At 62.2% G+C, this 27,198-nt stretch overlaps 2 protein-coding genes across 8 annotated transcripts; one reads left to right on the forward strand and one right to left on the reverse strand.

Moving 5' to 3' along the window:
* KIF19 (kinesin family member 19) lies at nucleotides 1-22,622 on the forward strand. Of its 7 annotated transcripts, none has more exons than XM_045190062.3 (20): nucleotides 1-169; nucleotides 1,856-1,936; nucleotides 10,803-10,913; nucleotides 11,472-11,559; nucleotides 11,829-11,965; nucleotides 12,957-13,082; nucleotides 13,272-13,466; nucleotides 13,930-14,076; nucleotides 15,245-15,367; nucleotides 16,493-16,658; nucleotides 17,284-17,464; nucleotides 17,575-17,773; nucleotides 18,337-18,607; nucleotides 18,693-18,817; nucleotides 19,275-19,408; nucleotides 19,628-19,733; nucleotides 19,912-20,008; nucleotides 20,542-20,939; nucleotides 21,155-21,314; nucleotides 21,543-22,622. In XM_045190062.3, the coding sequence occupies exons 1-20, from the start codon at nucleotides 131-133 to the stop codon at nucleotides 21,671-21,673; spliced, it is 3,015 nt and encodes a 1,004-aa protein (XP_045045997.2). In that variant the 5' UTR covers nucleotides 1-130; the 3' UTR covers nucleotides 21,674-22,622. The 7 variants fall into 7 exon arrangements, with proteins under 7 accessions (XP_045045997.2, XP_045045998.2, XP_045045999.2 ...); XM_045190063.3 differs by having other exon boundaries at nucleotides 18,696-18,817; XM_045190064.3 differs by having other exon boundaries at nucleotides 17,290-17,464.
* On the reverse strand, nucleotides 22,589-27,198 carry BTBD17 (BTB domain containing 17). Its single transcript, XM_053911669.1, has 3 exons — nucleotides 27,066-27,198; nucleotides 25,324-25,600; nucleotides 22,589-23,904 (listed from the first exon to the last, which is right to left on the reverse strand). Exons 1-3 carry the CDS (start codon nucleotides 27,148-27,150, stop codon nucleotides 22,830-22,832), a joined length of 1,437 nt encoding a protein of 478 aa, XP_053767644.1. The 5' UTR covers nucleotides 27,151-27,198; the 3' UTR covers nucleotides 22,589-22,829.

Here is a 27,198-nt window from a genome sequence, read left to right on the forward strand (position 1 = left end):
CGCGTCGTTGGTTTCGGGTTGTCAGGCAGCAGCTGGCCGCACAGGCGAGGCTGCGGGGGACCCAGTGACGGTGGGGGTGCGGCTCGGCCTTGCCTACTCTCGCGGCCTGAGCCCCTCCATCCCCGCAAGCATGAAGGACAGTGGGGACTCCAAGGACCAGCAACTCATGGTGAGACGCCCTCAACTTCCACCCGGATCCCATCTGCGGCCCAGACTCCCAGTCCCCCTCCAACAGGGCAGCCCTTTCCCCTCACCCCCACTGAAAGCGCACTCAGGATGGGGGAACGGGACTCCGAAGCAACTTGCCCCCAAGCCCTGGAGGTCAGGAAGGAAGGCACCCTGGCCATCCTGCTGAGGCCTGAAAAGCGGCCAGCTTCACCTTCTCCGGGGGAGACCCCCATCCACAAAGGCTGTGCAGATGGGTCTGTGGACAAGACTGCTCCCTGGTCCAGAAACACCAGGGCAGGCTTGACCATCTGCCCAGAGGAGGAAGATGGGAGTTTCCTGGTGAACCCAGGGTTCTCCTACCCAGCTCCTACCCCAGGGGAGTCCGAAGTTTAAAGGGACCAGGGACCACAGGCAGGCAAACAAGAGGCTCCAGGTGCCAAGGCAGCTGGCGTGGGGCTGGGAGTGGCTGGGTATTGGGTTGCAACAAAGATGCCGTCCAAGTCCGGACTTTAAATATTTCAGAAAAGTGCTAGAAGGGTCTGAGATGGCCCCCCGGAGCCCTGAGGTCTGAGACGGATGAAGGGGTGTCAGCGGGGGACAGGGAGGGTTACATAGAGACTAAAGACAGATTCCTGATTATCACTGGCACCCCAGTCAGAGTGACAAAGGGGAAGTCTCAGAACCCCAAGGCCACGGCCCCCTCCCTGACTTCTGAGATCTGGGAATGCGCCTTTGTCACCAGCAGGTGGGTGGCGATGTAGCTGGAGGATAATGCTGGCTGGACACCCAGCCTCTAGGGCAAGCTCGCTGCTACAACGATGAGCCTGGGCCCCAGCCTCGAGCGAGCCCAGGCGCCGGAACACCCTCTGTGCCTGTTTGGAAAGCGTCTCTTTGCAAACAGCTTGATTGGCATGTGTGGTGTGCGCCACCCCCCCAACACACACACCTGCTGCAGGGAGGGAGGGTCCTCCCCTCCCACCTGTGCAGTTTGGCAGAGGAGTCCGGTCCAGGTGATCTGACAGGCCTGTGGAAGGCCCTCGGAGAATTAAGTTACACCCATACACGCAGCAGGTACTCCCCCTCGCTCAGCAGAAGCACACATGCCCCCATTCTTTTGGGGGGGGCTTATGCAGAGTGAAGACCCACCATCTCTCAGTGGCTGGAGAACAGAGAGCAGGGGGCCCCATGGTGCCGTCCTCGGGCAGGAATGTGGTCACAGGTTTAGGATGAGGAGGGGAAGTTCTCCGGGCCCCCAGCCCCATCCGGCGGTGCTCAGGGCTCTGCCTCTGGTTGCAGTTCCTCATTCACGATGCAGACAGGCTGCTCCCATGCCAAGGGCTCCAAGTTGAAAGCCCCAGGGAGCTGTAGTTGCTTAATTTGGGCCTGTAACTGATGCAGCCCAGAGGAGCAGACAGCTCTCGCCCGTGGGGATCACCCTGAGCCACGGGCTCCTGGGGAAATTCGTAGACTCAGGTAGAGCCCACAGTCTCTGGACCTCCTGCTCTTGACCCAGGTGCCTGCCCTGAACCGCCTCGTTTTCCTTACAACAAAGGAGACCTGGCATGGCTGGACAGATGCGACCCCATGGGGCTTGCCCAAGGGGAATCCTGGGGTCCTCTCATCCTTCTCTCTGTGGCCCGGCACAGCCCACTTTGCCTAATCTCACTGGTCTGGCCTTCCCTCCCAGGTGGCGCTTCGGGTTCGGCCCATCAGCGTGGCAGAACTGGAGGAAGGAGCCACCCTCATTGCCCATAAAGTGGACGAGCAGGTACTCGGGGCTGTGGCTGGGAGCTGCAAGCCAGGGCAGCGGCCTGTTCATGCCTCATGGGGGCAGGTACCTGCTCACCCAGTAGGGACAGGAATGGCTGCTGCACCATCCTTCCTCTACCCACTGAACTCTTGGCTAACACTGAATTGGCAATGTTGTCGAGGAAACCAGGGCTCTTCTTCCAGGAAGCCTTCCTGAATTGATCAAGGGAGAGCTGAAAGCTTCCCAGCCCTGGGCGGGCCCTGATCCTCAGTCCAGCCCTGAAAACTTCACACACTCTCCATGTGCCCATGACATGACTTCCCACCTTTACATGTGCACCACCCATGAACACGCATGTATATGGTCTAGAGCCAAAGCTCACCTCCAGGTACTCGTGATTTGCAAAGTCCTGGGATGTCTGCTTGTTTTCTTGACCCTCATTTCACTCTGACGAGGTGAGCAGGGTGAGTCCCACCTCTGTTTACTCAGGAGGCAATAAATATTTGTCAAGTGCCCACAACACGCTGGGAAGCCATGGCAAACAGAAGAGACCCTGTCCTCCCTTCCTGACCTTAGAGTCCAGCATGGGCAGACGAGATGTCAGTCAAAGCACTGAGTGGCAAACAGGTGTGGGCGTGCGGCCAACACGCCTACAGAGAAGTGCGTAGTGCCTCTGCGGTCCCAGGGAGCGTGACCTTGTCCTGCAGGCAGGGGAGAAGCGGTGCTCGAGCTGGAACAGGAGGGATGAGAAAGGGCTGTGCTGGGGTGGAGAAGCTTCACCCAGAGGGACTGGCATGTGCAAAGGCCCAGTGGTGAGAGGGGTGGTGATGCGCTTGGGTGACTGAGAAAGTGGCTCAAGCTGGAGACGCAAGCGGAGAAAGGGCTCCAGGTGTGAGACGAGGCTGGAGGTGTGGGCAGGGCCACTCCGCACTCTCTGGAGATGACGGCCTGGGCGTTTGCTTGGGTGGCAGTTGAGGACTCTGGTGCGGGGTGGGAATGGACACAGGGGTGAGGGCACCGGGGGCGGGTCTGGTGCCCAGGCAGGAGCATCACAGTGGCACGGCCTAAGGGTGCCGAGAGTGACCACTTGCCTCTGTGCAGGGGTGGTTGCACTTGCTCCTCCTGAGAGCCGGTGCTCCACGGGGCAGCGGGTATGCCCGTGGGTCAGTGCAGTGGCACTGTGCCATGCAGAGAGAGGCACCCGCTGGCCCTGGGACTGGCAGGCAAGACTCCGGAAGCCCAAGGGCTGTGGGAAGCCACAGGAGGTAGGAAGCCACAGGCGGTGGGCAGCACAGCCTGCGAAGCCTGCCTGCCCTTGGGCTCCCTGAGGGCACAGCAGAGCTGAGAGGTACCAGCCTCCCATGATCCCTTCCTCTGTCCCCTCTTTCAAAGAATAGTCTTCCTCAAAGACCTCGGGGAAAGCAGGACAACACTGGGAAGATCTTGTCTAAACCAGTCAGGTCAGTGGGAGCAGGAGGAATGCGAGGGACAGGCACATGGGGTGGAATCTGCCATTCACCAGCTGTGCTGCAGCAGCCTTGGCTTCCGAGACCCTCGGTGGCCTTCTCCTTTGTAACAGTAATCACGAAGCCTCCTCCAGAGGGTCTCTGTGGACTAAGGAATGCTCAGGTCGTCCCCAGCACCTGGCACACGGGAGGAGTCTGACGGAGGTGTGACTGCCGTCTGTTAGAGACTGAGAGTGCCCAGGGCTGCTGAGTGGGGCCAGCGGGCAGGGCCAAGGGCACTCCCTGTTTGTCAACTTGTCCCCGAGGATATCAGGTCCTCAGGGTTGGAACGATGATGGTGTGCTTGCGCTCGCTCCCTCCCCCTTCCCTTCCCCCTCCCCCTCCCCCTCCCCCTCCCTCTCCCTCTCCCTGGGCTGCTCTTGGCTTCTGGCCCCAATGGGGGCTGAGAGATACTGACTGCTGCCGATGGAAATGCTCCGGGCGGGGACAGCCCATTGTGTGCCCACACGTGGCAGACACTGGCTCCTTTCTGCCCACTGCCAGCGATCTGGCCACACCGTGCCCCAAGAAGGCCCCGGGCTGCGCAGTCCCAACAGGGAGCGCCTGTCCCAGCTCGAGCTCCTTTGTCAGCATGGGGAGGCTGCAAGGGAGGCTGCGGGGCAGTCTGAGCAACATGGGCTCGGGGCCCCAACACTCACGCTGGGCCTCCAGGGGCAGCTCGAGGCTTCCAGTCCTGAGCAAAGGGCAGGCTGGCCCCAGTGGCTCCATCAGTAAGGCCCTGGCCAGCAGGAGGGGAAGACCCAGGAGTCCAAGAAGGACAATGGACAACTGGACAGCTGACTGCCCTTGCCTCCCACTCTGACCAGTCCCCATGCTGGACCTCTGTCCCTCTCCAGTGACCACCCCCCAGCTTGTCTGTGGCCCTGGCCGGGAGGGAGCCTTAAGGCGCAGGCTTGGGCAGCAGCCCCAGTGATGGGCCAGCTGGCCGGGTATAGCCCTGTCCCTTCCTCCTGAGGCCTGGAGCCCAGTGGGCTGGTGGGGTGAGTTTGGGAGCGTTTCCAGGGCAACATAGCCATAGAGTCTCTTCCCAGCAAAGGTGCAGCGGGGCCCACGCAGCCCACATGGAGCCCAGCCCCCTCTAAGGACACCTCTGGTTGGGACGCAGAAATAACCCCCCACCTGCTTTGCATTGTCCCCTGGTTGTGGCTGTCATGACCCAGGTGGCCCAGCCGCACAGAGGGGCTCCGCAACCCCGTTCTTCTGTCCTGGGCCCCCTCCTGCCCCTCTGTGATGGGAGGGCTCCTTTGCCCCTGCTGGTGCCATCTGTGCCGGGGTGGGGACCTCCTGATCCGTCGCTATCAGGGGCTCAGCCCCCGGTGGTCAGCAGGGAGATGGGTGCTGCCAAAGTCCCCTGAGTGGGCAAAGGTGGGCCAAGGACCCTGTCACCCTCTGGATTAGGCCACCATGAGGGGTCCTAGGACAGCCCCCTTGCTGAGAATTAGTCGTGGTTGCCCTGGGGAGGTGGGACATTGCAACAACTAGGCTGTGCAGAGGGGACAGTCCCTCAGGCTGAGTGTCCATTGGAGACAAGGGGCCAGTGTGGCCGCATTCCAGAGAGGCTGGAGTTGGGTCTGGATCTGTGAAGGAGTTCGGCTACCGTGGCAGGCCCGTGACCCTTCGGGCGTGTGTGGGCCACTGCGCGCACAGGGCTAATCCCAGTGCCTGGCACACGGTTGGGCTGCATGGGTGTCAGTCTATTACAAGGGCTGGACTACGGGGTGGTTTGGGGCCACAGAGGTCAGTGAGACGGGGCCCACTGCCTGCCTTCCTGTGACCTGTGCCGAGCTCTCGGGCCGGGATCCCCACATGGCCACACCCACATGTCTGTGTTCCTGGGAGTGTTGCAGGAGCTCGGTCCCCTGGAAACCTCAGGGGTGGGACCTGGCCCTGACACCAGGCCATCGATGACCACAGAGTGGGGGCGGGCAGCTCAAGAGGTCTGGGGGTCCTAGGACTTCAGGGTGGAAGCAGAAACCCCAAACAGCCACCTTCTCCCTCCCTTTGTCCCCCACAAAGCCCCCAGACTGCTGACCCTCCTCCCAGCCTTCCGACTGTGTGTGTCTACAGGATTTAAGCCACCCAACACCACATACAATCCCATAATTAGCCTTTATCTGCTCAGAGCCCACCCGTCACCCCTGTGCTCCTGTCTGAGGAGCCAGCAAGGGCCCCTTGCGCCCTGGGCGGGTCTCCGTTTCCTCATCAGAAGACAGGATATTGACCTGCCCCACCTGCCCCGGAGCTCTGAGAGGACTACGGGCCATCGAATCCAGGGGAGCTGCGGCCACACAACTGGGAAGCTATTGTGAACGATAAATAGAGTATAAGGTGACAGGTGCGGAGTGTCGGGGACAGTGAGTGCTGGGGGCTGGAAGTCTGTCATTAGCCCACTTTCCTGCCCAGGTAGGGTGCTCCCTCAGCACCTACCATCTGGATGCTTCATGCCCCCGTCGCCCCAAAGAACTGAGCCTGGTGGCGAGTGACTGGGAGAGGACAGGACGATTGTTCACCTCCCGTCCCTGTCACCACTGTCTCCCCAGCCCCCTCCCGGCCCCAGGCAACCTCTAACCTGCTTCCCATTTCTATTGATTCCCTGTGCTGGGCATTTCATGTGAATGGAAGTGCACAGTGGGTGGTCTCGTGTGGCTTCTCTCATGGAGCATAATGTTCTCGAGGTTCATGGACTTTGTAGCAGGTGCCAGAACCTCGTTCCTTTCTGTGGCTGGATAATATTCTGTGCCATGGAGATGCCCTGTTTTGTTCATCCTCTTCACCCACTGGTGGGCGTTCGGGTCCTTCCCGGCTTGTTGGCTATGGTGGCTGATGCTGCCAGGGTGCACGGGTGCCTATACTTAGCATCTGGATGGCTGAGAGGCCACAGAGCTGGTTGAAAAGGTGGATTTGCGGGCCTACTGCTCCAGAGTCTGATTCCGTCTTGAGTCTGGGCAGCGCCTAGGAATCTGCATCTCATGAGGTCCTTCTGGGCCTCTGAAGAAGGGATCTGCAGACCCAGGAGAGATGCAGTCCTAGACTCTGTTGTATGTCATGCCTCTTCTCATCCTGGGCCTCGGGGACTTCAGACTCCTGCAGGCAGATGGGTACTGGCCAGGACATCAGCCAGTGTGGCTCTGTCCCTAAGCAGCTAGTAGGTCATCGGTGGCTTTTTGGGCTCAGCAGGCTCCTTTCTGATCTTTCCTACCTAGCCAGAGGGCTGCTGGCAGGGCCAGGGGACGCGCTTCCCAGACCAAGCTCTCTTTGCTGAGCACTTGCAGAGAGATGCACCTACACCTAGGGGCAGGGCCAGCAACAAACTCTCCTTCACAAAGAAAAGGCAAACAAGACTCCAGAAACAGCCTCCCAGGGGCGCTGTCCTCCCAGAGCCAGGCCTTGGATGGGTTTTGTCCTGTTTCACCCTGAGATGAAGGGGAGCCTGGCTCCCTGGCCCCGGGATGGTCTTCCAGGCTGGGGCCTTCCTATTACCATCTGCGGGGGCTTCTCGAGTAGTCTGCAGGTATTAGTAGGATTTCCTCTCTCCAGGCCCGAGCGGTCCTCCCTGCTTTCCAGCCTGGAGGAACTCGAGGCTCGAGAGGCGATTGGGCTTTCTCAGCGCCACACAGCAGGATGGAGTTCGCACACACTGGTGGCCCCTCTGCCCGTGGGCACCTTTGCCGCCAGGGTTGGAGGCATGAGGAGGAATAGTCTAGGTCAGAGGTTGTCGGCTGGGTGATTTTGCTCCTCGGGGGACAGCTGACAATGTCACAGCTGAGGGAGGTTGTGCCGCCAGCACGTGGTGGGCAGATGCGGCTGAACACCCTGGCGTGCGCGGGACAGCTCCTGATGTGATCCTGCCCAAAGCATCAACAGTGCTGAGACTGAGACACCCTGGGGTAGGTTTAGCCACTTGGGGGCCAGAAAGAAGCCGGTTCACCTCACAGGGGGGCAGCGGGAGGCCTCCTGACCTGCTTTGTTCCCGGTGTTTCTCACTTAGGAGGTGCTGGGGACCCGCTGGGCCCCTCATGGGGACACAGTTTACAGATCAGCCACCCTCGCCCCCTACTTCCCTCACGGGTCTTGGGCTTCTGGTCTCTAAGTCTAGAATTGTAGAAAGGCCCAAACCTGCAGCGAATTAAGAGCAGGTCTAGGAGGGGTCACACTGGGGCCTCTGCCAAGTTAGGCCTGGGACTGTGGGCTAGAGCCCCCTACCCCAGGGAAGCTGCCCACCTTCCCCGTTCCTGGCCCTGCCCCCCCTCCCTTTCACCAGCACTGGGGGGCTCCCATGTGTCCTGTGTGAGCAATGTCCTCCATTGAACCCCCTGAGGCAGGTGCCCAGCATGCTTGGGCATGAAAACTGGGAAAGAGAAAGCCCACCACCTTAGGGCTGAGGGAGGGGCTAGCTGAGGGCCCACCTGGGCCTGTGGCCAGCCGCACCCACCTCCCTGCCTGCCGCTGGTGAGCCTGCCTCGGGAGGTGCACCGGTTCACAAAGCTGCTGTCACCAAGTGCCACAGGCTGGGTGACTTAAACAACAGGAGTCTGTTCCTTCAGTTCTCGGGGCCGGAAGTCCAGAGGGTCAGCCTCTTCTCTGGGCTGCGAGAAAGACCCTGTTCCAGGCCCTTCCCCTTGGCTTTCAGACGTCTGTCTTCTCCCCGCATTTCTTCATGCTATGTCCCCTTGCTGGATGTCTGTGTCCGAACTTCCCCTTTTTTTAAGGACACCAGTCACTAGGTGGCCCTGGATGACCACAGTCTAACTTAACTACATCTGCCTGGACCCTGTTTCCAAATAAGGTTGCATTCTGAGTACTGGAGGTTAGCACTTCGACGCTTGGACATGGCAGAGGACGCAATCAACCTCTTCACGCAGCCAGGCTGCTGCTGGACCACACGTTCCCTTGAGAGGCAGGGGCAGGCAGCCTGCTGGTGAGGAACCAAACAGCTCCGGGTCCCGGCAGCTCTGTGCTTGCAGGGCGGCCCCAGGGTGCTCTCCATCAGATTCCTCGTTGCCGTCCAGCCCTAACGGGAGTGTCCACTCTGAGTCGTCAGACAGAACCAGAAAATGCATGCAGAGCACGCAGCACTGTGCCCGGCACGCTCCAAATTGCTACAGGCCGCTCTATTCGGCAAACACACCTTGGGCCTGGGCTGTGTGCCAGCCAGGGTGACATTTGGGGAGGCTTGGAGGATGTACAGGCTCCTCCCAGAGCAGGGGTGAGCACGTGCCCACAGGGGCCTGGACGCCTCACTTCTGGCTGTTTGGGGCCTGTGCCCTTCAGAGCCAGATCTGTGAGGACAGGGGAGAAAATTCCTCAGCTCACATCCCAGCTCTGGGCTGCTTTCTCGTAGGAACCCCTGGAGACTCTGAGCTGAGCCCTGCTGCCCACAGCCTGCCCCTCACCTTGAGGCCTCACTCACGCTTTCCTCTGGAAGGCTCTCCTCCCCTCACATCTCCCAAGCAACCCCTGCTCATCCTTTAAGACTCAGTGCTGGTGCCACCTCCTCCAGAAAGCCCTCCTCTAAAACTGGACCAGGAGCCTCTCCTCTCTGCTCGCATTGCCTCCTGGGGCCCAGCATTTGCCATGAAAATGATCTGTTCCCACTCAGCTGCAAGGGTCAGAGGCAGGAAGCTGCACCCCTCTCTTCCCAAGGCCTCGCTGAATGCCTGGCCCGTGGAAGGGGTGCTGAAAACGTGCTCCACCTCCCCGACTCCCTGTGCTGCTCCCCGTGGCGGCCCAGCCCCCTGCACTAGGCTCCAGCTCACCTGGCCACGGACACAAGGGCCCCATTGTGTGCCAGCTCAGACAGGGCAGGGGATGCTCTGGAGGGCAGGGCACGGGCTGGGGCCTGGAGAGCTAGAGACCCAGACAGAGCCCTCTGTAAGAAGGGACCACGGTGGCCGTGCTGACAATGTGCCGATTCAGGAGCCTGGATATCAAAGGAACCAAACGCCCAGGCACCATGACCTTGGCAGCGCCGGGAGGTCGTTTGGAGGTGATCAGGGGGTTAAGGACGGCAGTGACCACCGCTCTCCCCACCGTGCACTGAAGGCCCCGCCTGTGCACACACTAGCTAGCACCTGAGATGTGAGAACTGCCACAGCCGGGCAGGCTCCCCTTGCGTCCCGCTGGGACCCAGGCCGGGAGCGTATGGCTGGGTTTGTCCTCACCTGGGTCTGAAACGCGATCTGGGCTCAAGCTGCTGCTTTAGGGCCGGAGATGGGAACTGGATCCTGGAAGAGGCTTTGGGGCAGTGGGACTGAAGCCCTGAGGAGGTGGCCGGGGACAGGTGGGCACCTCAGGCAGCAGTGCAGACCCAGGCAACCTGTCCCCACCCACCTTGGGCAAGCCGCAAGGGGGTCCTAGTCAGCGACCTCGCTCTCTCCCTGCACAAAGCCCCAGCCCAGAGCCCCTGCCTGGAGCCCTCCCCGCTAACTGGCTAACCTGGAATCCCATCGGATTGGACAAGGCTTCCGGGTGAGGCTCCTGGGGCTCGGCCTCTCGGGAGCAGCCTTATCTGCCCTCCTCATGCTGAGTCCCTGGGGGTCTCAGGCCCGTTCAGGTGCAGCAAGCCCAGGTGTGTACCTACCACAGGAGGCCAGTGGTGACAGAGGGGCTGACATCAGGGTGTGTGTAGAATGTTGGGGAGAGCTGGTGGCAGTCCCAAGGCTGTGGCCCTCCCAGGCCTGGGCCTCCTGCTTCCTCACCCCTGTGGCCGAGCCACCAGCAGCTCTTTGCCCCACCCCTGAGTCTGCCCACTGGCTGGGGAGGGGGGGTGAGGGGGTGAGGCAGGGCAGGGCCCGAGGTGCCTCACGGCTGCAGCGAACTGGCGAAGGGTCCTCAGGCTTTGACCCCAGATGCCGCTTTCGGTTCTAGTCCTACCACTTGCTGGAGTGTGAGCTTCGATGAGTCCGCTCTCCTCCCCTGGAGAGTGGGAGTCACAGTGGGCCTCACCGCCCACCTGCGGGGGGCACTGAGTCCATGTACGTAACATTCTCAAAACAAGTCCCAACACAAAGTAAATGCTTACTGAACACCAGCCCGTGGTCGTTTCTCCTCCTCTGGGGAGGCACGTGGCGGTGGTGCTGCCACTGGAGGAAGGGCACTGGGGCACTCTCAACTCTTTTGGGCATCCAGGGCCAAGCGCCTGGACGGGGCACTCGGGAGCCAGGGGCCAGGGCCGGGCCCAGGGGTCAGGGGCCCGGGGCTGCCCAGCTCTGGGACCTCCTGCAGGGCCTGACCGTGGCCCCCGGCTCCTGGCCCTTCCCACCCCTTTTCCACATCCTGAGTGAGCAGGGGTGAGGTCAGTGTTGATGGTGTGGACCTGGGGCTCCGGGTGACTGACCCCTGCCCCGGGGCCTCTGCAGATGGTGGTTCTCATGGACCCCATGGAGGACCCTGATGACATCCTGCGGGCTCACCGGTCCCGGGAGAAGTCCTACCTGTTTGACGTGGCCTTTGACTTCACTGCCACACAGGTGAGAGGGGCTGGGCCTGGGGACACCCTTTGCCCCACCTGTGAGGGAGCCCTCAGGGGACCTCCCACTGACCCTCAGCCTCCCTCCACCACTTGCTTGCTCTCTGGCTCCCACCCTACTGTGTGTGCCCCCATTTGCACACACGTGCGCCTGCCTGCGTGGCATGTCCACAGCCTCCTGCCTGGACACACCCAGGCTGGCATGGTGGCCCCTACAGGAGCTGAAGGAAGCCCATCTGGTGTGGGGAAGGCATCTCGGGAAAGCTGACACCCTCCCAGGGACCCCGTCTTGCCCATCTATGGTGTGGGGTATTCCCTGGAGCAGATGTAATGCGTCCTCGAGGCCGGCCACCCATGGGGGCAGGTGTCTCAGGTGTCCTGTGCTCTCTTTCAGGCTGGGGTCCCCCCCATCAGGTGAAAGTAGAGATATCCATCCTCCACTCCCACCCCCACTCCACCAGGGCCAGGGGACAGAGACTGTCCCCGCTGGGAGCAATGGGCATGGGTGCTCGGCCCTGCCCGAGTCCCAGGCCCCCGATGGGTCTCCTCTTCCCTGCAGGAGATGGTGTACCAGGCCACCACCAAGAGCCTCATCAAAGGCATCATCTCGGGCTACAATGCCACTGTCTTTGCCTACGGCCCCACAGGTGAGGAGCCACCCGTGCAGCGGGGAGGAGTATGTGCTTGTGGTCCCCTTCGAGGAGCAAGCCCCTCGCCCTCCGTTGGAGAGTCAGTTGGCCCCCTCTGGGGCAGGAATCAAGGACGTAGCTGACCCAAGCCCCCTACCCGGGCCCTCAGACCCCAGCCCCAGGGAAAACACCCTCCTCCCCGGGCCCACCTCCCTGCCATCTGGGGGTCCCAGCCTTGAGGACGCACTCCAGCAAGGCTGCACTCCTGACCCCCTGCTCACCCACAGGCTGTGGGAAGACCTACACTATGCTGGGCACGGACCACGAGCCGGGAATCTACGTGCGGACCCTCAATGACCTCTTCCACGCCATTGAGGAGACCAGCAACGACATGGAATATGAGGTGTCCATGTCCTACCTGGAGGTGAGCCCTCCCCCCCTGCCAGCTGAGACAAGGGGCTGACCGGACAGGCTGGCCCCCTCCCTGGGGCCGTCGCTGGGCAGTTTCCCTGGCTGCTCATCACTGCCGCTCCCCCCTGCACACTGCTGACCCCACTTCACAAAAATCTGAGGCTTGGAGGAGTCAGGCAGCCAGGTCAACGTCGCCCCATAAAGTGAGGGAGCCACAGTTCCAACTCAGGGGCCCTGGTCACGGTCCCACACTCCCCCCTAGCCTTGCCACTGAGCTGGCTCAGCCACCCTCCCTCCTCAGGCAGGGTCCATGTCCCTGAGCTGACCCTGCCCAACCTGCCCGGCTGCCTCCAGGCACTCTGTGTACCTGGGGACAGGTGAGAACTGTACATACATGGACAGGCTGGAACCTGCCGGCCTCACTACCTAGCCACAGCCCCCGGTGCCCACCTGTGGGAGCACTACCGCCAGGCAGTGGTGGGGCAGCGGGGGTGGGCATCGTGGAGGCCAGAAGAGGGGAGAGAGCCAGTGGGCTGGACTCCATCTGGCTGCTGGCCGCTTGGCTCCCTCTGAAGCTGATAATCTCCTGGGTGACAGCTCAGGAAGAGCAGCCAGGCATTACTGCCAGCAGCTGCTCAGAGACCAGCAGCCAGCGTGGTGCTGGCTTGGGTAGCAAGGCCCACCGGGTGTGGGGATCAGGGAGAAGTGGCTGGGGGTTGCCTAGCAACAAGCAGGGCTGGGCATCGGTCAGGACCTCATCCCCTGCCCAGTGCCCTGCCTGCCCACAAAGGGAGCCCCACTTGGCCTTGATGTCTTCTATCCGTAGTTCTGTAACTCGCTGTTTCCCTGTGGATGCTGAAGCCCCCCACCCCAACCTCACAAAGAGGAAGGGGCCTGTGAGCTCCTGTCCCCTTGTCACTCAGGAGGGACGGGGAACCTGTGCCTTGTCTGGATCTCCTGCCCTGAGTCTCCCATTAACACCTGTCACCCACCTGTCCCATCAGATCTACAATGAGATGATCCGGGATCTGCTGAACCCTGCCCTGGGGTACCTGGAGCTGAGGGAGGACTCCAAAGGGGTGATCCAGGTGGCTGGAATCACCGAGGTCTCCACCATCAATGCCAAAGAGGTGAGTCTTGCGCAGCCAGCCAGGGCAGTGGGGACAGGCCCTGACCCCGGCGAGCAGGAGGGGCAGAGGACTGACCAGGCAGCCCGTCCTCCCCGGGCCCTCCACACACAGAGGCCAGCCCACCGCCACCTGGGCTGTTTACCAACCTGGGGTCCCCAAGAGCGGCCTCCCTCCCTCCCGCCCACGCAGATCATGCAGCTGCTGATGAAGGGGAACCGGCAGAGGACACAGGAGCCCACGGCCGCCAACCAGACGTCCTCCCGCTCCCACGCTGTGCTCCAGGTGTCCGTGCGCCAGCGCAGCCGGGTCAAGAACATCCTGCAGGAGGTGCGGCAGGGCCGCCTGTTCATGATCGACCTGGCCGGCTCTGAGCGTGCGTCCCAGGTGAGGCCAGCCGCCCTGGAGGCTGGCGGGAAGCTGGTGGGGGGAGGCGGTCGGGGGGATGTGGCCTCCTAGGTGAGGTCAGCTCCCCCAGGCGAGGTCAGCTCCCCCAGGCCTGGGGAGGGTGGTTTTTTGGGGGAGGAGGGGATGTCCGGGGGAGGCGATTCCAGGGTGGGTGAGGCTGGGGGAGCCCAGGGACAGGGATGGAGGATGCTGCGGAGGAGCAGGAGGGGAGGGTGGGCACACCCTGGGAGACAGAGGCAGGTTTTCTCGGCCCCGGGAGCCTTCCTGTCATCAGAGGCCTTCTCCTTCCCTGACCTTGGAGAATGTCCTTGGGGGGAGGGGGGCGGGACAAGGCCCTCAGTCACCTGTGCATTTCAGAGCCCTGGGCGAGCGAGCAGGAGGGGGTTGGAACCCAGGATCCCCAGGGCAACGGTGGTGACAGCCATCCCCTGCCCGTCCCCAGACCCAGAACCGCGGGCAGCGCATGAAGGAGGGGGCACACATCAACCGCTCCCTGCTGGCCCTGGGCAACTGCATCAACGCGCTGAGCGACAAGAACAACAACAAGTACATCAACTATCGCGACAGCAAGCTCACTCGGCTCCTGAAGGTACCAGCAGTGGCTGGATCCAGGCGCCAGGCACCAAGGGAGGCGGCCAGACTTAGCAAATGAAAATGCAGGAGGAGGCCCAAGACACATTTGAACTCCAGATAAACAACAAATGATTTCTTTTTTTAGCATAAGTACGCCCCCAACATTGTGTTGTATTTTACCTGACGACTGTCACCGAAGAGTGGGCAGGAGGGAGGAAAGGACGCCTGGCATCCCCCAGGGCTGTGGGTCTGAGGGAGCCAAGAGCTACCTGGATTTGGGGTTCAGGGGGGCAGGCGGCCTCGTGGCTCACAGAGTCTGCTGTTCGGGGCCCCCTCCTGGCTGCGCTCTGTGTTCAGTGCTTCACCCACTAGGTCCTTTCGTGCTGCCAGCAGCTCTGTGAGTTAGGGGGCGAGTGCTTCCACGTGCCAGTGGGGAAACCGAGGCACAAAGAGGCTAAGTAGCCTTCCCAAGGGCTCGCACTCGTGCGTGCTGGAGGGAGGATGCAAACACAGGTCTGTCGGGCCTGATGTCCTAGCTGTAGCTCACTCCCCGCCCACCCTCAGCCTGCCCTCATCCCGGGAGGTGGGGACTGCCTTGCAAAACCAGTGCATTGTAAACGCAGGGGAGCTGAGGGTTAGCGCTGGGAGGGGCCTGTATGGCGCCCCTCAGCTGCATGGAGCTCCAGGGTCACGGGCAAGTCCGGGGCCAGGGAGGAGGCGGCCACAGACCAAGTCCCATCCTCATGCGAGGTCCCCATTCCTCACTTGAGCCAAAACAACAGTGCCATCAGCAGTCGGAAAAGGGGGGACCCGGGAGGCCAGAGGTGATGGGAGGGAGGAGGAAAGGGCCCCCTCTGACTCCCCGCCAGCCTCTGCTGTCTTCCCTCGTTCCTCTGTGTGAGGGTGTGGGATAGACAGCCAGGACGCCCTGCCCAGGATAGTTGAGTCTCCAATGGAGAACGTTGGAGAAGAAAGTGGGAAGTAGGGGGACAGGAGAGGGGGAGGGGATATCTGGACTCAGGGGTCCATATGTTGCTCCACACCAGACCCTGTGTGTGTGTGTGTGTGTGTGTGGGGAGAGAGAGAGAGAGAATGCACACCACAAGGACACCCAAACAGCCAGGCAGGCACAGCATCGGGAGGCGGTTCCCAGCTGACCACAGGCTCGCCCTCCTCCCACCCAGGATTCCCTGGGGGGGAACAGCCGCACCGTGATGATCGCGCACATCAGCCCGGCAAGCAGCGCCTTTGAGGAATCCCGGAACACCCTGACCTATGCCGGCCGTGCCAAGAACATCAAGACCAGGGTGAGGGTCCCCAGCCTGTCCCCCCTCCCAGGCCAGGATGGAAGCCCCACTCCGATTCCACTCCTCCCTGCCATCTCTGGAACCAAGCCACCATTGCACTGGCCTCACCACCCCACCCCACCCCCGTCACATGTCACCCCCATGCCCTCCCCTGCACCTCCAACACCTGCCTGCCTGCCAGGAAGCCCAGAGCTCCTGAGGGTCCCCTCTTTCTTGTCCAAGGCCTGTGCTCCACGACCCGGCCCCCTCCGCCTCCCCCTTTCCATCTTGAGAAGCTCATTCAGATGTCACATTTCGAAGCACCTCGTCATATTCATCACACACACTGGGCCCTTTAACATAGTGTCTCGCCTGCTCCTCAAGGGACGCAGGAGCGACCACTGCCACACTGTGCGGCATAGGAAGATGAGGCTGTGACTCCCCGCTGGGCGGTGATGGCGCTGAGACTGTCCCCGCTGACCCCGCTGTCTGTCAGGGGGTCCGTTTCGGTCTGCCTGTGAAGGGGCAGAGGGATAAGTGGGACACGGGGACACTCTCATGACACCTCAGCCTTCCAGCCACTACTCCCTTCCCCCCCTCAGGGAGCTTAGCAGGGAGGGGCACATCCTTGGAACTGGATAGCTCAGAATATTAATAGCAGGTCAATGACGCCAACAGCCGGCCGGCTGGTGGGGTTCCCTGGATCACTGCGGAGGCCGTGAGCCCAACTCTGAACGATGGGGAGAACCTTCCAAAAGGGGGAAGCGGCAAGGGTGGAGGTTCCAAACACACAGGAAGGACATGGTGTCTGGTGGGGGTGGGGAGAGCAGGAGGTTGTTCCTTCGCTCACGCAGAATGCTCACTACAGAGCAGCGAGCCAGAGAAAACCCAGACAGGCAGCGGTGGGGTTTCCACCTCAGGTGACGGAATTAGGGCGTTTCCCCAAGCAGTGGGGAGCCACTGAAGGTTCAGCAGGGGAGCAGCATTTTAGGAGCATGGCTCTATCGGAGACATGTGGGGTGACAGGTTGTGGTGTCATCCAGAAAGACCGGGGGGTGCGGGGAGAAAGAGAAGGGAAGACCCCGCAGCAGACCCCAGCACCTGGGGTGATTGTACCCGCCCTGCCCCATCCCACGCTCCCCGCAGGTAAAGCAGAACCTGCTCAGTGTCTCCTACCACATTGCCCAGTACACCAGCATCATCGCGGACCTGCGGGGCGAGATCCAACGGCTCAAGTGCAAGATCGATGAGCAGGGTGGGCGAGGCCATGCCCAGGGACGGCTGGAGCAGGGTGACATTCGCCACATACCAGGTGTGTGCATGGGTCTACGTGAGTGGGAGCCCATCTCCCACAGCCCTTCCAGGCGGTCTCAGATTGCTCGGGGGTCAGGCAGTGCGGGATTCAAGTCCAGGCTCTGGCTGGGCAGTGCTACCCATCAACTGTTCTGAGCACTCAGCTGTAAAATGGAATGTGATCTCTGAAGGTTAGGTGGGATCGATCACACGAGTGAGAGACACGTGGGCATCTCGCTGTGCTGGACGTCACCCTGCAGTGTAGGGCGGCGAGGCCACGCACAGTATCACCAGAAGGGGCACCTTCTACGTTCTTTCGTAGACTCGTGAGTGGGCAATGATGGTTTTCCAGCTGATGGCAGTAAAGTGCCTAAGGGGCACCTTTTTAAAGCTGACACAAAGGTGCTGTTAGGGCCAGGGGAAATCCGGTTCATACAGAGGGGCTGGGGATCACCTTTGGGCCACAGCCTGAAGACTCAAGGTGGCAGTGTCATGTGGGAGGAGGTACTCATCCAGGAGGTCTTTCTGGAGGAGGTGGTTGGGCAAAGTGGCTGGGGGAGAAAGGGAGGTGAGGGCCCAAGCGGGCCCCTACTTTCTGGCCTGATGCTTCTCTCTTTACCGAGCTCCCCCACATCCCATCTGAGGGGCAGCCGAGGGCCAGCAGAGCAGCGGGCCAGGTGAGCAGGCCGACATGGGACAGCTGCGGGTGCAGCTCATCAGCGCTTTCCAGGAGCAGATGGACGTGCGGAGACACCTGCTGGAGCTGGAGAACCATGCCATGGAGGTCCAGATTGACAGCTCCCGCCATCTGCTCACCATCGCTGGGTAGGCACCCCCTGCCCTGGGGCCCCCTGGTCCCACCACACAGAGGAGCTGGGAGCCGTGCGCTCCATGGCCTGAATCCCACGTCTCCCCTTGGGGTGGGGCTGCGGCAGCTGGGAGCAGGAGAAGTCACGCAGGGCACTCAAATGGAGGGAGGAGCAGCGGAAGGAATCTTACACCAAAGACGACAGCGAGAAGGACTCAGACACCGGTGAGGACCAGCCAGACCTTCTCGAGCCCCCAGAGGTGGCCTCGGCCCGGGAGAGCATCGCCGCCCTGGTGGGCGAGCAGAAGAAGCTGCGCAAGCAGAAGGTACCCAGGGTTTGGGGGCCGGGAGAGCAAGTTTGAGAGGCAGGAGCCTGGGGGGCTGGGGACGGGGTTGGGGAGGAGAGAGACCTGGGAGCCCTTGACACGAATCCTGCATGACTCGCTGAGTTCCTTCAGAACCTCTTTGCACCTCAAGTTCCTCGTCTGTAAAATGAGAGGGGTCGTGGCACAGCCCTCAGGTGGCTGTTGGGAAGATTAAATAAATGCCTCTCACATGCCAAGGATTCAAACAAAAATGGTCGCCAGTGTGATAACTAGGGTTTGTGGGATAAGGGATCTTTGCCTTCTGTGCATGAGCCTACCCAAACCAGGGGCCTTCAGGGTGCCATGAACCCTGAGGGCATGGCGGTGGGGAGGGGGGGCGGGGGTTGAGGGGTAGGCCGTGGTCAGAGGGGCCACGTGGGAGCAGCCCTTGGTTACAAGGCCCAAGATACAGCTTGGAGGGTAGGCCTGGGAGTCTAGGGACAGGAGGGGTGTGCGTGGACAGGCTGGGCGGGGAAGGAGCGGCCCTGGCCGGCTGCCTGGCACTGACCCCATGCCGCCCCCAGCTGGCGCTGGAGCAGCGCTGCCTCGAGCTGAGCGCACGGGGCCGCCGCCTGGAGGAGACGCTGCCGGGGCGCATTGGCTCGGAGGAGCAGCGCGAGGTGCTCAGCCTGCTGTGCCGCGTGCACGAGCTGGAGGTGGAGAACACCGAGATGCAGTCGCATGCGCTGCTCCGAGACGGCGCCCTCCGCCACCGTGGAGAAGCGGTCCGCCGCCTAGAGCAGCACCGCACCCTCTGCGATGAGATCATCCAGGGCCAGCGGCAGATCATCGATGGTAGGTCTCGCGCTATTGAGCCACCCGTGGGCCCTATAGACCCGCAGAGCCCCAAGGCGCGGCCTGAGCCCTGTCCCGCCTCCAGCAGACTACAACCTGGCTGTCCCCCAACACCTGGAGGAGCTTTATGACGTGTACCTGCGGGAGCTGGAGGAGGGAAGCCTGGAGCGGGCCACTATCTTGGACCGGGTGGCCTCTAGGGCCTTGCAGGTGGGCGCCAGGCCACGTGGTAAGGGAGGGGCCAATGCCCCAGGCAATGCCTGCAGGGAGCTGGGGTGGCCAGGGGTCCAGGCTGGCTGACACCGCACCCAGGGGAGCGAACTCCCTTTCCTTCTCCCCCTACCCAAAGCCCTGCCAAGCCTTAGTTCACTGTCATGGGCACTCCCCTCTGGCACTTGTCTTCCCTCAGGGTCAGAGGGTCAGGGTTGGTATCTGAGATATCAGGAATGGTGGCCCCAAATGCCCTTGTGGGAGCCCAGGCCACCAGGCCGTGAGTGCCCCTGCGGATGCTAACAGACACAGCTTGCCCCTTGGGGCCCAGAGCTCTGCCCTCTGGGGCTCCCAGCCCACACCACAGCCCTGCTCCCCCTGTGTGCCTTTGCCAGCCTATGCCGTCCTCCAGTCCAGGACCAAGTCTTCTGACTGTCCGCCCCTGCCCCCTCCCTAGGACAGCTCCTTGCCCAAACTGACCCCAGCAGGAACCATGCTGACGCCGGAGTCGGACCTGGAGAGCGTGAAGACACTGAGCTCCGGAGCCCAGCGCCTGCAGAGCAGCACCCTCCCACCCCTCAGCACGGAGAGGTGAGCCCAGTGCCCACTGCCCCCTGCACTGCAGCCCAGGCCACCACAGGATGCCAACCCAGACGAGGGCTTCCTGGGGAAAACGGAGCAGGAGCAAAGGGGAGGAGGTGGCCCAGGTCTGGAGCCAGGATTCCTGGGTTGTCTGTCCTCTGGCGTAGGGTGGAACCTCTTGGGGACCAGCTTGGTCACCAGATGCCCACCCTCCTCTGCCAACCTCAGTGAAGCCAACCTCGCATTCAAGGCCAGTCCCCGGGCGTGGCAAGCGAAAAGCTCCTCTGTACCCACCCCGCCACCCATCCAGATCAGCAGCCTGGTGGCCCAGGAGGTGAGCACTGGGCACCCAATGGCCCTGCAGGCTCCTCTGCCGAGGGCAGAGGCACAAGGGAGGACACCCAGATGTCCCACCACGGCCACTGCCACTGAGCCCCTGCTGTCTCTGCCGGGTGGGCGGGGGTCTCCGCTGTGTCCACTGCCTTTCCCTTCCCAACCCCCTCGCCCCATAGGTCCTCACCCAGGACAGCCTACTCAGCCTGCACAGCCGAATCAACTCTTCCCCGGGCAGCAGCGAGAATCTGTCGGAGATCCCCTTGTCCCACACAGGTGTGCCCCTTGCCCACCCGGTCAGCCTGAGCCTGGCATCATCAAAACTGCTCAGACCATGGAGCAGAAAGCCCTTTCCTGCCCTCTGAACGCACCCACGCATCAGGTGCTATGAAGGAGGCACCGGTGCCCAGAGAGGGTTAACCATTGGGACGCAGAGTGAGGGGCACAGTCAGAAATCAGGATGGGAAACATATGGCACTTGGCATCGTGCCTGCCCCACCCCCCACCCCCCACTCAGTAATAACTGCAACAGCAACCGCAGATCGAATCCACACCGCATGGCGGTGGGCTAAGCCCGTTATCTCAGTTCCTGCTCACAATAGCCCTGTGTGCTTAGTTTGGTCAGCTTACAGATGAAAGTGAGGCTCAGAAATTTGCTGCAAGTTTCTTAAAAGTCGAGCGAGTGGGGATGCTGGGATTGAAGCCCAGACCTTCTGGCTCCTACCCGTCTCTGCCTGGGCTGAGGAGCAGGCGGGAGAGGACGGGGAGGCCTAGATCCCAGCTGGGGTGTGCCCTCTGTCCTACTGCAGAGAGGAAGGAGATCCTGTCGGGCACCAAGGGCATCGCTGTGAAGGCTGCCCGGAGGCGCTCCAGGGCCCTGGCAACAGAGGGGTGCCACCTGCTGGCCCCTGCGATGCAGCGCAGCAGCCTGTCCCTGCACTCGCTGAGCGAAGCTGATGATTCCCGGCCACTGGGCCTGCTGGCCTGCAAGCGGCCCCCCAGCCCCACGCTGCAGCACGCTGCCAGCGAGGACAACCTCTCCAGCAGCACGGGCGAGGCCCCGTCCCAGGTGGTCGGGCTTCGTGGCAATGGCCCTGGGCCCTGGCTGTGTGGCCAGAAGAAAAGTCTGGGCAAGAAACGGGAGGAGTCGCTGGAAGCAAAGAGGAGGAAGCGGAGGTCACGATCTTTCGAGGTCACAGGACAAGGGGTGAGGCCAGGGGTGAGGTGTCTGGGCCCCTTCCTTGTGGGTGGGGCCTGAGGGCTGGATTCCCCCACAGGCTCAGAGGCATGTGCCCAGCCCTGCACCTGCCCTGCACCACCCTCTGCGCCTCTGTCACCCCAGCTGCCAGTAGCTGGGGCAGGTGCCTGTAGTACATCCCCATGCAGGTTAGGGCTCACCCCACTGTTCTCCAACCAACACAGCTCACCCGCCCCAAGACACATCTCCTGGGGCCCCGTGCCCTGGAAAACATCTCAGACCACAGAATGCCAGTGTGTGGGCACCCAGCCCCTGGTGTCCGGCATCCGGGAAAGGCCATGCTGCCTTTGGCCAAGGTCAAAGTTCCTCCAAGCCAGAATACAGGTCAGTATCAGCAAGAGGGGGTGGGGAAGGGGAGACCTCGGCTTGCCCAGGGAGGACATGTGCTGAGCTGTCTGCCTCTGTGGCCACCCCGGCTGGAAACAGGGTTCTTGCAGAATAGCGTGGGACTGGCTTTTTGGGGTTGTGCCCCTTAGAGAGTTCAAGACCACTGGGTGATCAGAGCGGGGGGGACATTCCTAACCTCTGCATCTGGCCCTTCCCCTGTTCCAGGCCCTGGAGTGTCCTCCCCGCTCGCCAGTCCAGCCAATCCAGCTGGTGTTTCCCGGCGAGCTACACGTGGGCCCCGCCCGCCCCACGGCGCAGGCACCCACAGCAAAGATGGACACTTCCGGCATAACTGAGGGTCCCTGCCTGGAGCCGACTCTCCTGCCTGCCCCCCGAGACTGAGTGGGGTGTAGTGGGGAATGGAAACTAGGCAATGGGGTGACCTGGAAGGAGCTCAGGATCTCAGAAGGCTCTGGAGCCCCAGGAATTCTGAGAGTGCCTGCCCAGCCCTTCCATGTGTGCAGTGCCACCGGGGAGGGAGGGGAGCCCAGCAGGCACAGCCGGGATGACAGGACTCCCTGGCCTCCCAGCCCCGGACAGAACCCTGTTGCCAAAACTGCACAGACCTGCAGCCAGACTCGGCCTCGGAAATCGGAGAAGAGAGTTGTTAGTGGGACGGGGCTCCTGGGCCCCACTCCTGGGGCAAGGGCACCCTGGATGGTGGGGGAGGGGACAGTGGGTATTTCTCATACTATAGGGGCAGGGGGGGAGGGGGAAATCTGGTTTCCTTACTTGGCAGTGGCTTCCTTTTTATCAGTAAAATCCCGTTTGGGTCTTGATTGTGGAGTTGGAAACTAGACCTTGCCTGGACCAGGGTGGCAGTGACTGACTAAGATGAAGCCCAGCCCCCCCTGCCCCTCCCTGTGCCCACACCCCCTCTCACTCTAAACCCTGAGGCCCCCTCCCCAGGAAAGGTGGGGCTAGCAAGGCCCGTTCATGTCCCAGCACACCTGTCCAGGCTCCCTCCTTAATGAAGTGCAGGCTCAGAGATGGCCCAGCGAAGCCCCTCAGCCTCCCTCAGGTGAGAAAACCCTGGGCCTGGAGCCGCCCAGGCTTCCCAGCCCTGACCACTCATACCCTGTTCCATGTGAGGGTGGGGAGCCTGGGGAAAAGCTAATGAAACACCGGGAACCCTTAAATCTGTGGGGCCCCCCTCCCTTGGGCTGATTTTTCCTGAGGCCTGGATGGGTCAATCACCCCCTTGCTTCTCTATCGGTTTATTCAACCAAAAGCATCGTCTTCAAGTCAGATGTGAATGAGCTGCTGAAACCAGGCACCTGGTCTACCACCCCTCACCTGGCCTCCATCTGAGGTCACCAGCACCTGGTTGGTTACTCAGGGGGCCAGGGTAGGCAAGGCTGCTTGCGTGGCCCCCCCAGTCCCTCCAGGCCAGCTATGCCAGGCCTTCTGGAATCGTCTGGGACGCCAGGCTCCCGTCCCCGCCAAGCTTGGCTACTTGGGGGTCCGGATGAGGGTGTGGTAGACAGGTTTGACGATGAGGTGGAGATGCAGGGCGTTCTCCACCAGGTACTCGGAGTTGCGCCGCTGCAGGTCAGCGTGCGCCAGAAAGTCGCCTGCCTCCTCGCTGCTCTGGTGGAAGCTGTAGGTGTGGCGCACCAGCAGACGGCCGTGCTGGCGCGCCCCGACCAGCACCGTCTTCTGGAAGCTCACGCCCGCCCCATCGCCGCCACTGCTAGCTGGCGTGACCACGAGCCGCGGACGGCCGTCCTCGGGGCGCGCGGCGGGCAAGGCAGTGCCCGGGGAGTCGGCGTACACGGGCCGCAGGCTGACGGGCAGCCAGCGCGGGGAGAAGAGGACGTTCCAAGTGACGCGGCGACCTGAGTCGTGGCCGCTGGGGCCCAGCTGCGTCTGGAAGCTGGTGCTGCGGTCGTCGCGGGCTGGGTTGTTGATGACCCACGGGGCGCCCCAGGCGGGCGCGAGGTAGTTGCGGGGCAGGAAGGCGCTACCGTTGACGTCGAAGAATTTGGCGTAGTGTAGCGGCGAGGCGGCGTGGAACTGGTAGGCCTGAAGCAGCAGGTCGGCCACCGCCTGGCCGTGGCGCGCCAAGGCGGCCGAGCGCGCCTGCAGCTGGAACAGCTGCGCCGGCGGGATCATGGGGTAGCGGATGGCACGCAGTGCCCGCTCGGCCACGGCAGGTGGCGGCCGCGCGCGGCCCAGCCACGCCTCCAGCGCGTGGAACAGCTCCAGCTCGTCCTGCAGCACCAGGTCCGAGCGCGGCAGCAGCTGCGCCAGCAGCTCGGGGCTCACGGCGCCCCACTCGGCGCTCCCTGCCACGGCCGACAGGTTCCAGGCCAGAAACTGCAGGCAGCTCTGGCGCAGGGGCTCATCACCGGTGCTCACCGCGTAGTGGTACCAGCCCACCGCCGGGCCCGCGCCACCCGCCAGGTGCGCGCGCATGTAGTCAGCCACGCCCCGCTGCAGGGAGGCCACACCGTACTTGGTGGCCAGCTTATGCAGGGGGATGGCCTGGGCCAGCAGCACTGCCAGTTCCCCGCAGTAGAGGTACCTGCGGAAGAGGTGCAGATAGGGGGCGGGGTCGGAGCGGGCCGCCTCCGCCCCCGGCCTGCTGCTATGCCCTCTGAGTCCAGAGGGGACCTGGCCTTGGGCGGAGAGCTTCGTGATCAGAGTGCAAACGGAGCACTGGGCCCTGAGGCACCTGTCTTTCGCCCTCGCTCATTCTACTTCCCAGCCACCTCTTCCCATTTCTCGTGCGGCCGTACAAATAGCACACTTTTGTGGAGCATGTACGCGATGCCAAGCTCTGTGCCGACACAAGACGAGCGTGGCAGGTGCAGGTGCTGTCCCCTACTTGCTGCGAGTGGGCAAGTCATTGAGCTTCACTCACCGCTCAGCCTTCTGTTGAACCTCTAGGAGAGGGGGAGTAACACCCACCCTTGGGGTTCTTGTGACAGCTGGAGAGTGAATGGTACTGGCTACAAAGCAGGTGGTCACTAGGGTTCGTTCCCATCTCCCCTCCCCCTTTCCTTGAAGCCTTGGTTTTCTCACTGTGCCTCTCGTCATCTGTTGTCACTCATCTGCTCACTCATTCTGTCTCCATCTGCCTCCTCCCTCTGCTCACCCTTCCTGCCAGTGCCCACTGGCCCACACTCGCAGGGGGTGTGGCAGTGATGGTCAGATACAGTCCCAACACCCACGTCTCCCGAAATTCAGCTCTGCAAGTTGGGAATAAAGGATATTCCCCGGGCTTCCTCAGAGTGAGCGTGGCCATGTGACTAAGTTCCAGCCAGTGAGACGGCAGCAGAAGTGCAGCATGGGATTGAGGAGAAGGATGGTTAAGTAGAGCCACCTGGGGTGAGGGGACGAACCCCTTTGCCTTTCTGTGTTATCCCTCTTCCTGTTGGCCTAGAACTTGGATGTGATGGCTGGAATCCTGGCAACCACCTTGTCTAGGCCATTAAAGCCGTTTACTTTCTCAGACTACAGTGTGACTGGCACCCCGCATGCTGGGCACCGGCAGGAAGCAGGAGGGGGGCAGAGCTGGCTCCCTAGCCCTGCGGTTCCAAACCTGGCTGGAGAACAAACCACACGGAAGCTTTGAAAATTAAAAAATGACTGCTGGTCCCCAGACCAGGAGCCAACAGTCCAGGGCAACGCCCTGGAATCTGTAGTTGTGAAAAGTTCTCCTGGCCAAGACCGGAGACAGCTCTGAGGACGTTTGGTACCTGACATCAAACCACCGAGCTTACAGGCAGGGCAGGGATGGGACTCACACTGCATTTGCACGAAAGGGGGCAGAAGAGAAGGGATGGGGGAGGTAGTGGCATCCTCCTCCTAATGACATCCGGGAGATGGACATAATGACCTCTAAGGGGCCCGGGGTTCTGTGACTCTGTGAGTGGAGGATCCTGGAGCTTGGGAAGGGAGGAAGTGCCCCGCCCCCCACCCCAGTCCTGCCCCTCCCCACCTGATGAACTTGTCAAAGACAGCAGCACAGTCCCTGGGCTCCTGCAGCACCACCTCGCTCTGGTTCCTCAGCAGCTCCCGGAACAGCTCGCTGTGCAGTCCTAGCAGCAGCCGGTGGGCGTGGAACACTCGGACCTCCTCGGTGCCCGCGGCCTGCACCCGCAGAACCACGTCGCTGGCGTTGCCCTGCCGCAGAAGCTCCTGCAGGCGCTGCAGCAGCATCTGGGAGTGGTTGATGGGGGTGCCTCCTGCCTCGCCGCCGATGTCGGCTCTCTGGGCTGCAGCAGGAAGGAACACAGCACAGTCTGAGAAGGCACCCGGGCCAGGGGCCACCTGGAGATGCACGTGCCTGGATATGGGCGGAGGGCGGGTGGGCCTGGGGAGGCTGTGTGCACACCTGTTTGTGCCCACGAAGTGTGTGGATTCCTGCGTATGCACACAGCACATCCTGGTGGGGAGGGCGTGAGCCTGACCCTGAGCAGACCCTAAGAGGGTGCCCAGGGAAGGGAGGTGGGTTCCTGGCAGCGGAAGAGAGATGTGCATGAACCCTGGCAGGACCAAATGCCCAGAACTGGTCTCCCGAATGCCAGACCCCCAGGCAAGGGCTGAGGAACTCCCCACTCCTGAGGAACTCTCCACCTAACGCCTAGGATGAGGTGTGTGCTAGCCACTCTCCCGGGAGCTTAGAATGTGGCCGAGATCAGAACAAGCCAGGCCCTTATGCTCATAAAAGCCTGCAGTGAGCGCCCAGACAAGCACCCCAGTTTCAGGGTGTGATGCCCGAGGGAGGCAATGATGGCAGTGGGGCTGGGGTTACTTTAGGCCCAGGAACCAGGGGTGGGCTGGCTGAGGAAGGGAGAAGGAGCCAGCAGGACCAGCGTCAGGCTGAGAGCCAGCCCTGCTGGGAAGGATGGGCTTGGGGTGCTGGGCGCCAAGAGAAGGCTAGGGGCCTGGAGGCTGTGAGGGAGGGGAGGGGGAGCGTGAGACAGACTTCAGGCATGGAGGGAGCTATTTCCACGCCCAGGGTGAGAGAGAGGCCACGCTCAGTGTCTGGACTGTGGGGGACCAGAGGAAGTACAGACACTGAGCTGGAGCACGGCTCTCGCGGTACTTGCGCGCCGGGGCTGGCACCCCCCTTTGAGGCTGACCCTTCTGCTGGGTTTCCAGGGGCACCCTGAGGGTCAGATGGGGACACGCACTCAGGGACAGAAAATTCAGAGACAGAAAATGCTGCCAGCAGCCTTCCCAAGCTGAGAGGGGTATGAGGAGCTTCACAGGGAGAAAGGGAGGGCGTCTGACCCCTCCCCGCCCCACCCCCAGGCCCACAGCCCACGCGAACCATTGGAGAGAAGGCTCACCCAAGAGCAGAGCATCTTTGTGTAGAGAGGAGGGAGACAGAGGAAGAAAGGGAGGGTGAGAGAGGAGCTGGGTTAATTCCCCAGCCCCGCCTCCCCAAGCTGTCACTTTGAAGGACCTGAATGCCAATGGCATCCCATCAGCCTCTGATGGCGGCCAGCTGCCAGGGACAATGGATGATGGAAGGGTCTCCTTGTCCTTAGGACCCTGGCCTGTGGGCCCACCCCTAATCCCCCTGAGGCAAGCCACCCTCTTCCTGGGCTGTGGGGACTCTGGGCTCCTCCTGGCTGGCTAGGCACTGCCCCCCCCCCCCCCCCCCCGCCAGTGTGCAGCCAGGGCCTGCCCCTCCTCCCTGCCCCCCACCCACCCCACCCACTGCCCACTCACCTGCACGAGTGGCCAGGCCCACCAAGGTCAGGATGGCCCAGAAGCTGGCCCAGGACCCAGGCTTGGTGCAGCCCGGCCTCAGCATCTTTGTGGCCCCCTCGAGCCCACTGGAGGGACAGGGAAGCCCAGACCA

This window comes from Desmodus rotundus, chromosome 9 (genome assembly GCF_022682495.2).
Source record: "Desmodus rotundus isolate HL8 chromosome 9, HLdesRot8A.1, whole genome shotgun sequence".
NCBI lineage: Eukaryota > Metazoa > Chordata > Mammalia > Chiroptera > Phyllostomidae > Desmodus > Desmodus rotundus.